Genomic DNA, 13,211 nt, shown 5'->3' with positions numbered 1-13,211 from the left:
CAGTCCCCAGTAATTTGTTTTGCACTTTTCAACCCCAGCTATTTCTAAGTAAAAGCACAGAACAGGGGGTGAAAAGTGGATCTACAATCAATAGCCAATGGCGCAACTTCCAGCAATCCATACAAGCAGTCACATCTGCACTGACCCCTCCAATATAGCAAATCTCTTCCTCTCCTTGCTCCCCCAACCAAATGGCCAATTACAACAAGGGTACAGACAAAAGCAATGCAATTATATCAGACATCTCAGTCAAAGATCTCAACAAGACCTTAAAATTCAGACTCTCAACCAGTTACAGTAAGTCTCCAGTACTTTTACACAAGCAGGTGAGTACAATAACGAACGCTTGCTCGAGATTTTGAGATTAAAACCCATTTGTTCAACGGATTAAAAACTGCCATTGGTCTACACATCAGCTGCCTTGATTCACAACTGGGCAGGTAAACCATAATTAATTTCATAGTTGCTTCAAATTTTCTACTCTTTTATCCCAACCACCACAGTATTTCCAACAAGTTAGTAGCTGCTTACTATACATAATGCAAGAAAATTTGTATTTAAAGTACTAGATAAGAACTACAAAAAAAATAAAAGCTATGCTTAATAAAAGTGAAAGTTCAAAAAAAGGGAGGGTCCCTAACTGTTTGCTTGGATTTAGCCCATCATGCAAGCAATCAATATAAAGATCAAAATTATCAAGTGACTTCTGAAAACCCAACTTCATGGTACGTGCTGACAATCTTACAAAAATTCCACTCCCAACTACTGGCTGTTTCAAAGAGAAGTGGCATTTCTTGATAAGGAGGATTAGGAGGCTGGGTTTCACATGTGGTCAGAAGACCCTCCTTCAATAACGTACTATTTCTCCTCTCACTTTCTCCACTAACATCGAGTTTATTAACTACAACGCAATATGTAAGAGGATGAGGGTCAGAGTCTGCCTAAAAACAGATAAAACTCCGAATAAGGAATGAAAGTTACACATCAGTAGCAGAAAGGACTCCTTGAACCAGGACTGCCTCCTTCCCTCAACTGCTCCATTTTTTCCTCTCTTCTGCTGAAGGCATAAGGTTCCATGGGTGTTGGCCTCCCTCCTTCCGTTAGCTAAGCCAACTGGCCATTCATCATGCATGAACCTACAAAGTGAGTCTTGGTGCGCCATTTTCATAGAACACAGGAGGCCATTCGGCCCATTGTGTCTGCGCTGGCTCTTTGAAAGAGCTATCCAATTGTTCCCACTCCCCTGCTCTTTTCCCCACAGCCCTGCAAATTTTTCCTTTTTGAGTATATATTCAATTCCCTTTTGAAAGTTACTATTGAATCTGCTTCAACCATCCTTTCAGGCAGTGCATTCCAGATCATAACTCGTTGTGTAAAAAAAATTCTCATCTCCCTTCTGGTTCTTTTGCCAATCACCTTAAATCTGTTTCTCTGGTTACTGACCCTCTTGCCAGTGGAAACAGTTTCTCCCTATCTACTCTATCAAAACCCTTTTAATAGCTGAGCACAACATAGACATCCACACTCTCTAGCAGGGGTCAGTGGACAGCAATCAGGAATGGGAATAATGGCTGATTTTTCTACTGCCAGGGACAGAGACCAACTGTAGGATCCTAAGTGCTGCACCGACTGTGATAAGATAATTCAGCAGAATCAAGAGAAAAAAGACAAGTGGTGGGATCTTATACAAAGACAGAATATTTTCTCATTAGTGATGGTTTGTTAAAAGAAAAATGGAAACGTCAACAGCCTTGTCTGAAATATTCATGATTTAAGAATCTCTCCAATCCCCGTGAATAGCAATAGATCTAATCAATAATCTTCCCCTATGACTTAAAGGCCCAATTTGTGTCTTGGCAAGAATGCTGGGAGAACTCAAGAAATGCCATGGATCTGTTACATCCCCTCGAACATGCAGTCAGTCAGGGTCTGAGTTTAACATTTAACCAAAAGACGGCACCTCGGACATTGTAGCACACCCTCAGTGCTGCACCGAAGTATCAGCCTAGTTTATGCAATGAAGTCCTGGAGTGGGCCTTGTGATTCAGAGGCAAGAGTGCTATCAATGATCCAAGCTAACACTTTTCAGTTCCACTGATTAAAACAATATCCTTGAACAACTCTGGACAGTTAAAATGAATGAGATAGCCCAGGCTCAATTTCCAATACAGCTGCTGCTGCTCATTACCTCCTATTCTAACAACAACTTGCATTTATATAGCACCTTTAATGTAATAAAACGTTCCAAAGTGCTTCACAGCGATTATCAAACAAAATTTAACTGAGCCACATAAGGAAATATTAGGAAAGGTGGCCAAAAGCATGGTGAAAGAGATAGGTTTTAAGGAGCGACTTAAAAGGAGGAGAGAGAGGTGGAGAGGTTTAGGGAGGGAATTTCAGAGCTTTAGGGCCTAGGCAGCTGAAGGCATGGCTGCCAATGGTGCAGCGATTAAAATCGGTGATGCGCAAGAGGCAAGAATTTGAGGAGGGGAGGGTTGTAGGGCTAGAGGTTACAGGGATAGAGAGGTGCAAGGCCTATCCCTGCAGTGATCTGGAAACAAGGATGATAATTTTAAAATCAAGGCGTTGCCAGACCGGGAACCAACGTAGGTCAGCAAGCATTGAGGTGATGGGTGAACGTAACTTGCGAGTTGGGATGCAGGCAGCAGAGTTTTGGATGAGCTCAAGTTTATGGAGAGTGGAAGATGGGAGGCCGGCTGGGAGAGCAGTGTCAAGTCTAGAGGTAACAAAGACACAGATGAGGGTTTCACCAGCAGATGAACTGAGGCAGGGGCGGAGTCGGGCGATGTTACAGAAGTAGGCTGTCTTGGTGACGGATACGTGGTAGGAAACTCATCGCAGGGTCAAATAGGACGCCACGGTTGTGAATGGTCTGGTTCAGCCTTAGGCAGTGGCCAGGGAGAGGGTTGGAGTCGGTGGCTAGGGAACGGAGTTTGTGGTGGGGACCCAAGTCAATGGCTTTGATCTTCCCAATTGGAGGAAATTTTTGCTCATCTAGTACTGAATGTCGGACAAGCAGCGTGACAAATCACAGACAGGAGGGGTCGAGAGAGGTGGTGGTGAGGTAGAGCTGGGTGTTGTCAGCGTACATGTAGAACCTGACGTCGTGTATTTGCATGATGTCACCGAGGGGCAGCATGTAGATGAGAAATAGGTACTCCCTAGTCCCTTGTCCAATTCATACGTGAGCTTAACTGCAAGTGTTAGTAGCTCGGTCACAATCTAACCCAATCCTGTCCTCATCCAACATCCACCATTCACATGTGCACTTTCCAACCCGGGTGTCCTGGGACAGAGATCAAGAGGAGGAGGAACCTTAACGAATTGATTGCCTCTCAAATTTAAGGCCAACTGTAATGTCCCTATTTCCATCTCGGGTGAAGTCAGCTATTTTAGCAAAGACCAGGTATTGAGTAAGGGGCCTTTTCCAGTCATTATCACTCACTACAACAACAGGCAGTATATTACGAAGAATTGCAAAAAAATGTACAGCACAGAAACAGGCAATTCGGCCCAACAGGTCCATGCCGGTGTTCATACTCCACATGAGCCTCCTCCCACCTTTCTTCATCTAACCCTATCAACATATCCTTCTATTCCCTTCTCCCTCATTCATTTATCTAATGCATCTATGCTAGTCGCCTCAACTACTCCTTGTGGTAGCGAGTTCCACATTCTTGCCACTCTCTGGGTGAAGTAGTTTCTCCTGAATTCCCTACTGGATTTGTTAGACTATCATATTTATGGCATCTAGTTCTGGTCTCCCCCGCAAGTATAAACACCTTCTCTACATCTACCCTATCAAACCCTTTCATAATCTTAAAGACCTCTCTCAGATCACCCCTCAGTCTTCTCTTTTCTAGAAAAAAGAGCCTCAGCCTGTTCAATATTTCCTGATAGGTATAACCTCTCAGTTCTGGTATCATCCTAGCAAATCTGTTTTGCACCTTCTCAAGTGCCTCTATTTCGCCTTTTATAGTGTGGAGACCAGAACTATTCACAGTATTCCAAGTGTGGTCTAATAAAGGTTCAGTAATAGTTTAGCTTAACTTCTCTGCTTTTCAGTTCTATCCCTTCAGAAATGAACCCCTGTGCTTGGTTTGCTTTTTTTATGATCTTATTAACCTGCATCACTACTTTTAGTGATTCGTGTATCTGTACCCCAAAATCCCTCTGCTCCGCTACCCCATTTACACTCTTATTATCCAAGGAGTGTGTGGCCTCCTTATTCTTCCTACCAAAATGCACCATCTCATACTTATCTACATTGAAATTAATTTGCCAATTACACACCCATTCTGCAAGTTTATTAATGTCTTCCTGAATTTTGTCCTCCTCAGTATTAAGCATACCCCCCAATTTGGTGTTGTCTGCAAATTTTGAAATTGTTTTTCTGATTCCAAATTGTTTTTTATGTATATATGTGAACAGCAGTGGTCCCAGCACCAATCCTTGTGGAACACCACTTCCCACCTTTTGCCAGTTTGAGTAACTACCTAGAACGCCTACTGTTTGCTGTTTTGTAGCCAGCTTGCTATCCATTCTGCGACTTGTCTCCTGACTTCACATGCTCTGACCTTAGTCACGTGTCTACTATGCACTACCTTATCAAAGGCCTTTTAAAAATCCAAATATATTACATCTAATGCATTGCCCTTATCTACCCTTTCTGTTACTTCTTCAAAGAATTCAATAAGGTTGGTCAAGCATGACCTTCTCTTTTGAAATCTATGCTGACTATTCTTCATTATATTTTCAGTTTCTAGATGTTTTTCTGTTACATCTTTGAGTAAGGATTCCATTATCTTTCCTATCACTGACGTTAAGCTAATTGGTCTATAGTTCCCTGGACTTGTTCTATCTCCCTTTTTAAATATAGGAATCACATTACCTGTCCGCCAGTCCTCTGGCACTGTTCCCTTTTCTAATGAATTTTTATATATATGTAAGAGTGCCTCTGCTAGCTCTTCCTTAACTTCTTTTAATATGCGTGGATGCAATCCATCCGGACTTGGGGATTTATCCTCTCTCAGTTTGATTAGTTTATCAATTATCTCCCCCCCCCCCCCTTCTATCTTAAATGTCTTTACATCTTTTTTGATCTCTTCTTCTAATGTCATTCCCACCGTGCTAGTCTCCCTGGTAAATACTGAAGCAAAGCAATTATTTAATATTTCTGCCATTTTACTGTCATTGCCTGTGTATCCTGATTTTTCTTTTGTTATTTATATGCCTGTAGAATACTTTACTATTTTTGTTAATATTCCTTGATGATATAATTTTGTGGTTTCTTTTTGTCTTCCTAATTGTTTTTTTAAACTTCTTTCCTAACCTTTTGTCCATCCACTCTTTTGTTGCTCTATGTACTTACTATGCCTTTTTCTTTAGTTTCAATTTTGCCCATATTTCTTTATTTATCCATGGTGTGTCATTACTGGTTAGTTTGTTCTTGCTTTTTAGTGGGATATATTTCTCCTGGACTCTATTGATCACCGTTTTAAATATTTCCCACTGCTGTTCTATTTCTGCATTGTCAGTAAATTTTTCCAGTTTATTTTTCCATTCTCATCCCCTCAAAGTCAGCTTTTTTTCTAATTTATTATTTTGGTCTTTGTCTTACTTATGTCTTTCTCAATCTTTACCTTAAACATAATGTTGTGATCGCTATTGCCTAGATGTTCCCCTATGCTTACTTCTCTTATGTCTTCTGGTTCATTTCCTATTACTAGGTCTAGCAATGATTCCTCTCTTGTTGGGCTTTCTGTATACTGGGTAAGAAAGGAGTCCTGCACACATTGTAAAAACTCCATTCCCTGTACCTCTTTTCCAACCTCCTCTTGCCAGTTTATTTGGTGGTAGTTAAAATCACCCATAATTATTATTCTATGTCCTTTACTCATTTCACATATTTGCTTATATATTTCTTCCTCTAGCTCCTTTCCACTATTAGGTGGTCTGTAGTATACTCCTATTAGTGTGATTAATCCCATTTCTTATTTCAATCTGTATGGATTCTGTTTCTATCCTTCTGTTAGTTATGTCCCTTTTTTCTACTACCATTGTTATCCCTAATTAGTACAGCTACTCCACCTCCCCTTCTTCCTTCCCTATCCTTTCTGATTATGTTATAACCTGCAATATTTAGTTGCCAGTCCTGTTCTTTATTTAGCCGTGTTTCAGTTAGACCTATTACATCTGGTTCCTCGCTTCGGATTATTGCCTCCAGTTTCCCTGTTTTATTTCAGACACTGTGTACATTGCTGTACAGGCAGTTTAAATCATCTTCAGTAGTTGTTCCTTTTACTTTTACACTTTTGGCCTTGTCATTTTCCTTATTTATCACTCCCACTGTGTTTATTTCAGTTTTTTTTTGTTTCTCAGACCTGGAGTATTTATGGTTTCTACAACACTGGCCTGGACTTTACTCTGGTCTCTTTTTCTTACTAATATTTTTGTCTGTACCCTCCTCCCCCCACCTTTATTAGTTTAAAGTCTTATTAACCACCCTAATTATCCTTTCCGCTTGATCCCAGCCTGGTTCAGGTACGGCTCCTTCCTGTCCCTGTACTGGTTTCAGTGTCCCACGAAAAGGAACCCCTCCTTCCCACAACAATCCTTCTGCCACATGTTTACTTTCCTAATCTGTTTGTCTCTGCCAATTCGCAGGTGGCTCAGGTAATAATCCTGAGATTACTACCCTGGAGGTCCTGCTATTCAATTAAGTTCTCAACTCCTGATACTCCTTTAACAGGAACTCGTAAGAACATAAGAAATAGGAGCAGGAGTAGGCCATACGGCCCCTCGAGCCTGCTCCACTATTCGATAAGATCGTGACTGATCTTCCATCTCAACTCCACTTTCCTGCCCAATCTCCATATCCCTTGATTCCCCTACAGTGCAAAATTCTATCCATCTCAGCCTTCAATATACTCAATGACTGAGCATTCACAGCCCTTTGGGGTAGAGAATTCCAAAGATTCACAACCCTCTGAGTGAAGAAATTCCTCCTCATCTCAGTCTTAAACAGCCGACCCCTTATGAGACTATGCCCCCTAGTTCTAGACTCTCCAGCCAGGGGAAACAACCTCTCAGCATCTAGACTGTCAAGCCCCCTCAGAATCTTTTATGTTTCAATGATATCATCTCTCATTCTTCTAAACTCCAGAGAGTATGGGCCCATTCTACTCAATCTCTCTTCATGGGACAACCCCTTCATCCCAGGAATCAATCTAGTGAACTTTCACTGCACCACCTCCAAAGCAAGTATATCCTTCCTTAGTTAAGGAAACCAAAACTGTACACAGTACTCCAGGTGTGGTCTTACCAAAGCCCTGTACAACTGCAGTAAGACTTCCTTATTCTTGTACTCCAACCCCCTTACAATGAAGGCCAACATGCCATTTGCCTTCCTAATTACTTGCTGTACCTGCATGCTAATTTTTTGTGTTTCTTGTACGAGGACACCCAAATCTCTCTGAACACCAACATTTAATAGTTTCTCACCATTTAAAAAATATTCTCTTTTTCTAATCTTCCTACCAAAGTGAATAACCTCACATTTCCCCACATTATACTCCACCTGCCACCTTCTTGCCCACTAACTTAGCCTGTCTATATCCCTTTGCAGACTCTTTACATAAGAACATAAAAGAGATAGGAGCAGGAATAGGCCATTTGGCCCTTCGAGCCTGCTCCGCCATTCAATGAGATCACGGCTGATCTGATTCTGGCCTCAACTCCACTTTTCCGCCTGTTCTCTAACTCCTTGCTGATCAAAAATTTGTCTAACTCAGCCTTGAATATATTCAATGACTCAGCCTCCACCGCTCTTTGGGGTAAAGAATTCCAAAGGTTCACAACCTTCAGAAGAAATTTCTCCTCATCTCCGTCTTAAATGGGCGACCCCTTATTCTGAGACTATGCCCCCTAGTTCTAGATTCCCCTATGAGGGGAAACATCCTCTCAGCATTCACCCTGTCAAGTCCCCTCAGAATCTTGTATGTTTCAATAAGATCTCCTCTCATTCGTCTAAACTCCAGTGAGTATAGGCCCAACCTGCTCAATCTTTCCTCATAAAAAAAATCCTTCCATACCCAGAATCAACCTAGTGAACCTCCTCTGAACCACCTCCAATGGAAGTATATCCCTCCTTAAATAAGGAGACCAAAACTATATGCAGTACTCTAGGTATGGTTTCACCAGCACCCTGTACAGTTGTAGCAAGATTTCCTTGATTTTATACTCCATCCCCCTTGAAATAAAGGCCAATATTCCATTTGCTTTCCCAATTACTTGCTGTACCTGGATGCTAACTTTTTGTGTTTCATGTACGAGGACACCCAAATCCCTCTGCACCACAGCATTCTGTAGTCTTTCTCCATTTATATATTTTGCTTTTTTATTCTTCCTACCAAAGTGGATGACTTCACATTTTCCCACATTATACTCCAGCTGCCAAATTTTTGCCCACTTGCTTAGCCTATCTATATCCCTCTGCAGACACTTTGTGTCCTTCTCACAACTTACTTTTCCACCTATCTTTTATCAACAAATTTGGCCACAGTACACACGCTTCCTTCATCCAAGTCATTGATATCGATTGTAAATAGTTGAGGCCCCAGCACTGAGCGCTGCGGCACCCCACTAGTTACAGATTGCCATCCTGAAAATGACCCCTTTATCCCGACTCTGTTTTCTGTTAGTTAGCCAATCCTCTATTCAACACCATGAGCTCTTACCTTGTGCAGTAACCTTTTATGTGGGACCTTATCGAATGCCTTCTGGAAATCCAAATACACTACATCTATTGGTTCCCCTTTATCCACCCTGCTTGTTACTTCCTCAAAGAACTCCAATAAAGTTGTCAAACAAGATTTCCCTTTGATAAAACCATGCTAACTCTCTTTGATTTTACTGAGTTTCTAAATGTCCTGCTACTACTTCCTTAATAATGGATTCTAGCATTTTCCCAATGACAGATGTTAGGTTAATTGGCCTATAGTTACCTGCTTTCTGTCTCACTCCTTTCTTGAATAGGGGCGTTACATTTGCGGTTTTCCAATCCGCTGGGACCTTTCCAAAATCTAGTGAATTTTGGAAGATTTCAACCAATGCATCCACTATCTCTATAGCCACTTTTTTTTTTTAAGACCATCAGATGCAAACCATCAGGTCCAGGAGGCTTGTCAGCCTTTAGACCCATTAGTCTGCCTAGTACTTTTTCTCAAGTGATAGTAATTGTTTTTAGATCCTCCCTCCCCTTTGTCCCTTGATTATCTACTATTATTGGTATATTATTAGTGTCTTCTACTGTGAAGACAGATACAAAATATCTGTTCAATTCCTCTGCCATTTCCTTGTTTCCCATTATTATTTCCCCAGCCTCATCCTCCAAGGGACCTATACTTACTTGAGCTACTCTCTTCCTTTTTATATACTTGTAAAAGCTTAGTCAGTTTTTATATTTCTTGCTATTCAATCTATTTTCTCCCTTTTTTTTAGTCCTCCTTTGCTGGTTTCTAAAGTTTTCCCAATCTTCAGGCTTACCACTAATCTTTGCCACATTGTATGCCTTTTCTTTTAACCTGATACCATCCTTAACTTCCTTAGTTAGCCATGGTTGGTATATCCTTCTCGTGCAATCTTTTCTCCTTACTGGGATATATTTTTGTTGAGAGTCAAAAAATATCTTTTTAAATGTCTGCCACTGCTTATCCACCATCATACCTTCTAATCTGTTTCCCAGTCCACTTTAGCTAACTCTGTCTTCATGCCATTGTAATTTCTTACCTCCACCCAAATTGATTCTCCATCTTGACCTTCTGAGCCAAGGTCATTTCTCACTCCTCTACCAATTTCATCCTTTATTAACAGAGCTACCCCACCACATTTTGCTTTCTTCCTATCCTTCCGAAATGTCAGATAGCCCTGAATATTCAGTTCCCAACCTTCGTCACCTTGCAACCACATCTCTGTGATGCCCTAGTTTCAGATCCAATGTAGTTTCAGATCCAAGATCCTCACTCTCAAACTGGATGTGAAATTCTATCATATTATGATCACTGTTTCCTAAGGGATCCTTTACTTTGACGTCATTAATTAATCCTGTCTCATTACCAGATCTAAAATGGTCTGTTCCCTCGTTGGTTCCACAACGTATTGTTCTAAGAGGGAGTCCCGAATACACACTATGAACTCATCCTCAAGGCTACTTCTGCCAATTTGATTTGTTCAATCTATATGAAAGTTAAAATCGCCCATGATTATTGCATTACCTTTTTTACAAGCCCCCATTATTTCTCGATTAATATTTTGCCATAGTGTAGCTACTGTTAGGGGGCCTTTAGACTACTCCCACCAGTGATTTCTTACCTTTGCTATTTCTTACCTCCACCCAAATTGATTCTACATCTTGATCTTCTGAGCCAAGATCATTTCTCACTATTGTACTAATTTCATCCTTCATTAACAGAGCTACCCCACCACCTTTTCCTTTCTTTCTATCCTTCCGAAATGTCAGATACCCCTGAATATTCAGTTCCCAACCTTGGTCACCTTGCAACCACACCTCTGTAATAGCAACGAGATCATACCCATTTGTTTCTATTTGTGTCGTCAATTCATCTATCTTATTACGAATGCTGCATGCATTCAGATAAAGAACCTTTAATTTTGTCTTTTTACCATTTTTTCCTACTCTGACCCCATTTGCTGGTGCACTGTTATGTTTGTTCACTATGTCCCTCCTGTCACACTCTGGTTATCATTACCCCTATCTCTTCCCTGTACTACTTCTTTGTCCATTCTCTTCAACATTATAAATTTCCCCCCACCCTATTTAGTTTAAAGCCCTATCTACAGCCCTAGTTATTCGATTCACCTATAACTACCACCTTTCTGCTCTACACCTCCTCCCCTTGGACAGCCTCCTGCTCCAGGATGCCTTGGTCAGCATTTTGGCTGTCCCATCCACAGTCTTTTTCCTTGTCCTCACAGGTATCAAGCAGATTAACATATATGCATCAGGGAGCTTCAATTTGCCTTTTTTCGAATGAAGTACAAAGCAATTATTTACAATCACAGCTCCAAGATATTAGCCGTTCTACAGGTAAGCATAGGTGAACGTTGACCTAATGCCAGTTTCAGATGTACTGATACTAAATGTACCCACTTCCACTGATGTCAACAGAGGAATAAAACTTTCAATTTTCAACAGAACAGAAGCCAAACCCATGATTCCAGCACTTTCACACTATCCTATCAAAGACGCGTCCTTGCCCCACTATAGGCGCCGTACCTTCAGCCATCTAGGCCCCAAGCTCTGCAAATCCCTTCCTAAACTGCTCCACACTCCTTGAAATTCATCTCTTTGACCAAGCTTTTAGTCACCCCTCCTAATTCCTCATGGTATGGCACTGGATTACTGATGGGTTGGGATTCCTCATGGCATGGGACAGGATTGCCATGAAAGGAATCGATAGGGTAGATACAGTGAAACCTTTTCCCACTGGTGGGGGAGTCTAGGACAGGGGGACGTAACCTCAAAATCAGAGCCAGGCCTTTCGGGAGAGAAGTTAGGAAACACTTCTTCACTCAAAGAGTATTAGAAGTGTGGAAAACTCTCCCACAAAAAGCAGTAGATGCTATCTCAATTAATAATTTTAAATCTGAGATTGATAGAGTTTTGCCAGCCACGGGGATGAAGGGATATGGAGCCAAGCCCGGTAAATCGAGTTAGGATACAGATCCACCCTGATCTCATTCAATGGCGGAACAGACTCGACAGCCCCCTCCTGTCCCTGTTTTCTCATGGGACGGACGCGGTTCCTCATCCGATTGGAGAGTTGCTCACAGGATGGGAAGAGATTCCTTGTGTAATTGGATTGGGATGGGATTCCTCATGGAATTGGATTGGGATTCCTTATGGGATGGGATGGGATTCCTCATTGGAATTGGGACAGGATTCCTCACGGTATTAGATTGGGACGGGATTCCTCATGGAAATGGGAAGGGATTCCTCACGGGATGGGAAGGGATTCCTCACGGGATGGGAAGGGATTCCTCACGGGATGGGAAGGGATTCCTCATGTTATTAGATTGGGACGGGATTCCTCATGGAAGTGGGAAGGGATTCCTCACGGGGTGGGAAGGGATTCCTCACGGGGTGGGAAGGGATTCCTCACGTTATTAGATTGGGACGGGATTCCTCATGGAAATGGGAAGGGATTCCTCACGGGGTGGGAAGGGATTCCTCACGTTATTAGATTGGGACGGGATTCCTCATGGAAATGGGAAGGGATTCCTCACGGGATGGGAAGGGATTCCTCACGGGATGGGAAGGGATTCCTCACGGGATGGGAAGGGATTCCTCATGTTATTAGATTGGGACGGGATTCCTCATGGAAATGGGAAGGGATTCCTCACGGGATGGGAAGGGATTCCTCATGGAAATGGGAAGGGATTCCTCACGGGGTGGGAAGGGATTCCTCACGGGGTGGGAAGGGATTCCTCATGTTATAGATTGGGACGGGATTCCTCACAGCAAAGCAGGGGATGGGATTCCTCACGGGACGGGATCGGGAGCAACCAGGCGCTGCCAGTCTTCTTTACATTGTGAGGAGCGCCTGGCCCATCGCTAACCCCCGGTGCCGCTTTCTGTGGAGAAGCTGATGGGTACAGGGGCTGGGGGAAGAGGGTCTCACCCGGATCAGGAGTCCAGCCAGCGGTCCGCCGAGTGCACGGGGCCCGGTGCCCCCGGCAGCAGCCCGAGCGGCCTCTCACTGACCGGGCCGGGGCCGGCGGACTAGGCCCGTTCCCCTCACCTCACCGAACATTAGCCCGACCCGCGCTCCCAGCTCCCAGCTCCTTCCCCTCCCCCCCCCCCCCGGGCCCCGCCAGGTCAGCGGCCCATCTCCGGGGGAAGCCGGACCGTACGGCCGGTGAGGGAGGAGGCGCACGGGTGGCCGGGCCGGGCCGAGCCGTCCACACGGGCCCGCAACCCTCGAGCTTCACCCCGCGCGGGCCAGGCCGGGCCGGGCCGGACTCACCTGGTGCCGAGAGGCAGAAGTCGAAGACGTGGTGTTGTGCGGCCATGGCTCGAGCTCCTGGCCATGCCGAGCGCGCACAACCGTGAACCCGTCCACCCCGCGCGCCGCCCGCCACTCAAAGCACACGAGCGGGAGGGGAGGGGA

General features: G+C 43.5%; 1 protein-coding gene across 1 annotated transcript in view; it reads right to left on the bottom strand.

The window, feature by feature from the left end:
- The window catches only part of sms (spermine synthase), a 74,708-nt gene extending 61,497 nt beyond the window's left edge, over positions 1-13,211 (bottom strand). Inside the window, exon 1 of the mRNA XM_067992462.1 lies at positions 13,068-13,211. Within this exon, the coding sequence (XP_067848563.1) occupies positions 13,068-13,113 (46 nt within the window). The 5' untranslated portion in view covers positions 13,114-13,211. The remainder of the gene's footprint in view (positions 1-13,067) is intronic.

The sequence above is a fragment of the Heptranchias perlo genome, chromosome 11 (assembly GCF_035084215.1).
Source record: "Heptranchias perlo isolate sHepPer1 chromosome 11, sHepPer1.hap1, whole genome shotgun sequence".
Lineage (NCBI taxonomy): Eukaryota > Metazoa > Chordata > Chondrichthyes > Hexanchiformes > Hexanchidae > Heptranchias > Heptranchias perlo.
The sequence above is the reverse complement of the archived record's forward strand: the minus strand, read 5'-3'. Positions and strand labels throughout refer to the sequence as shown.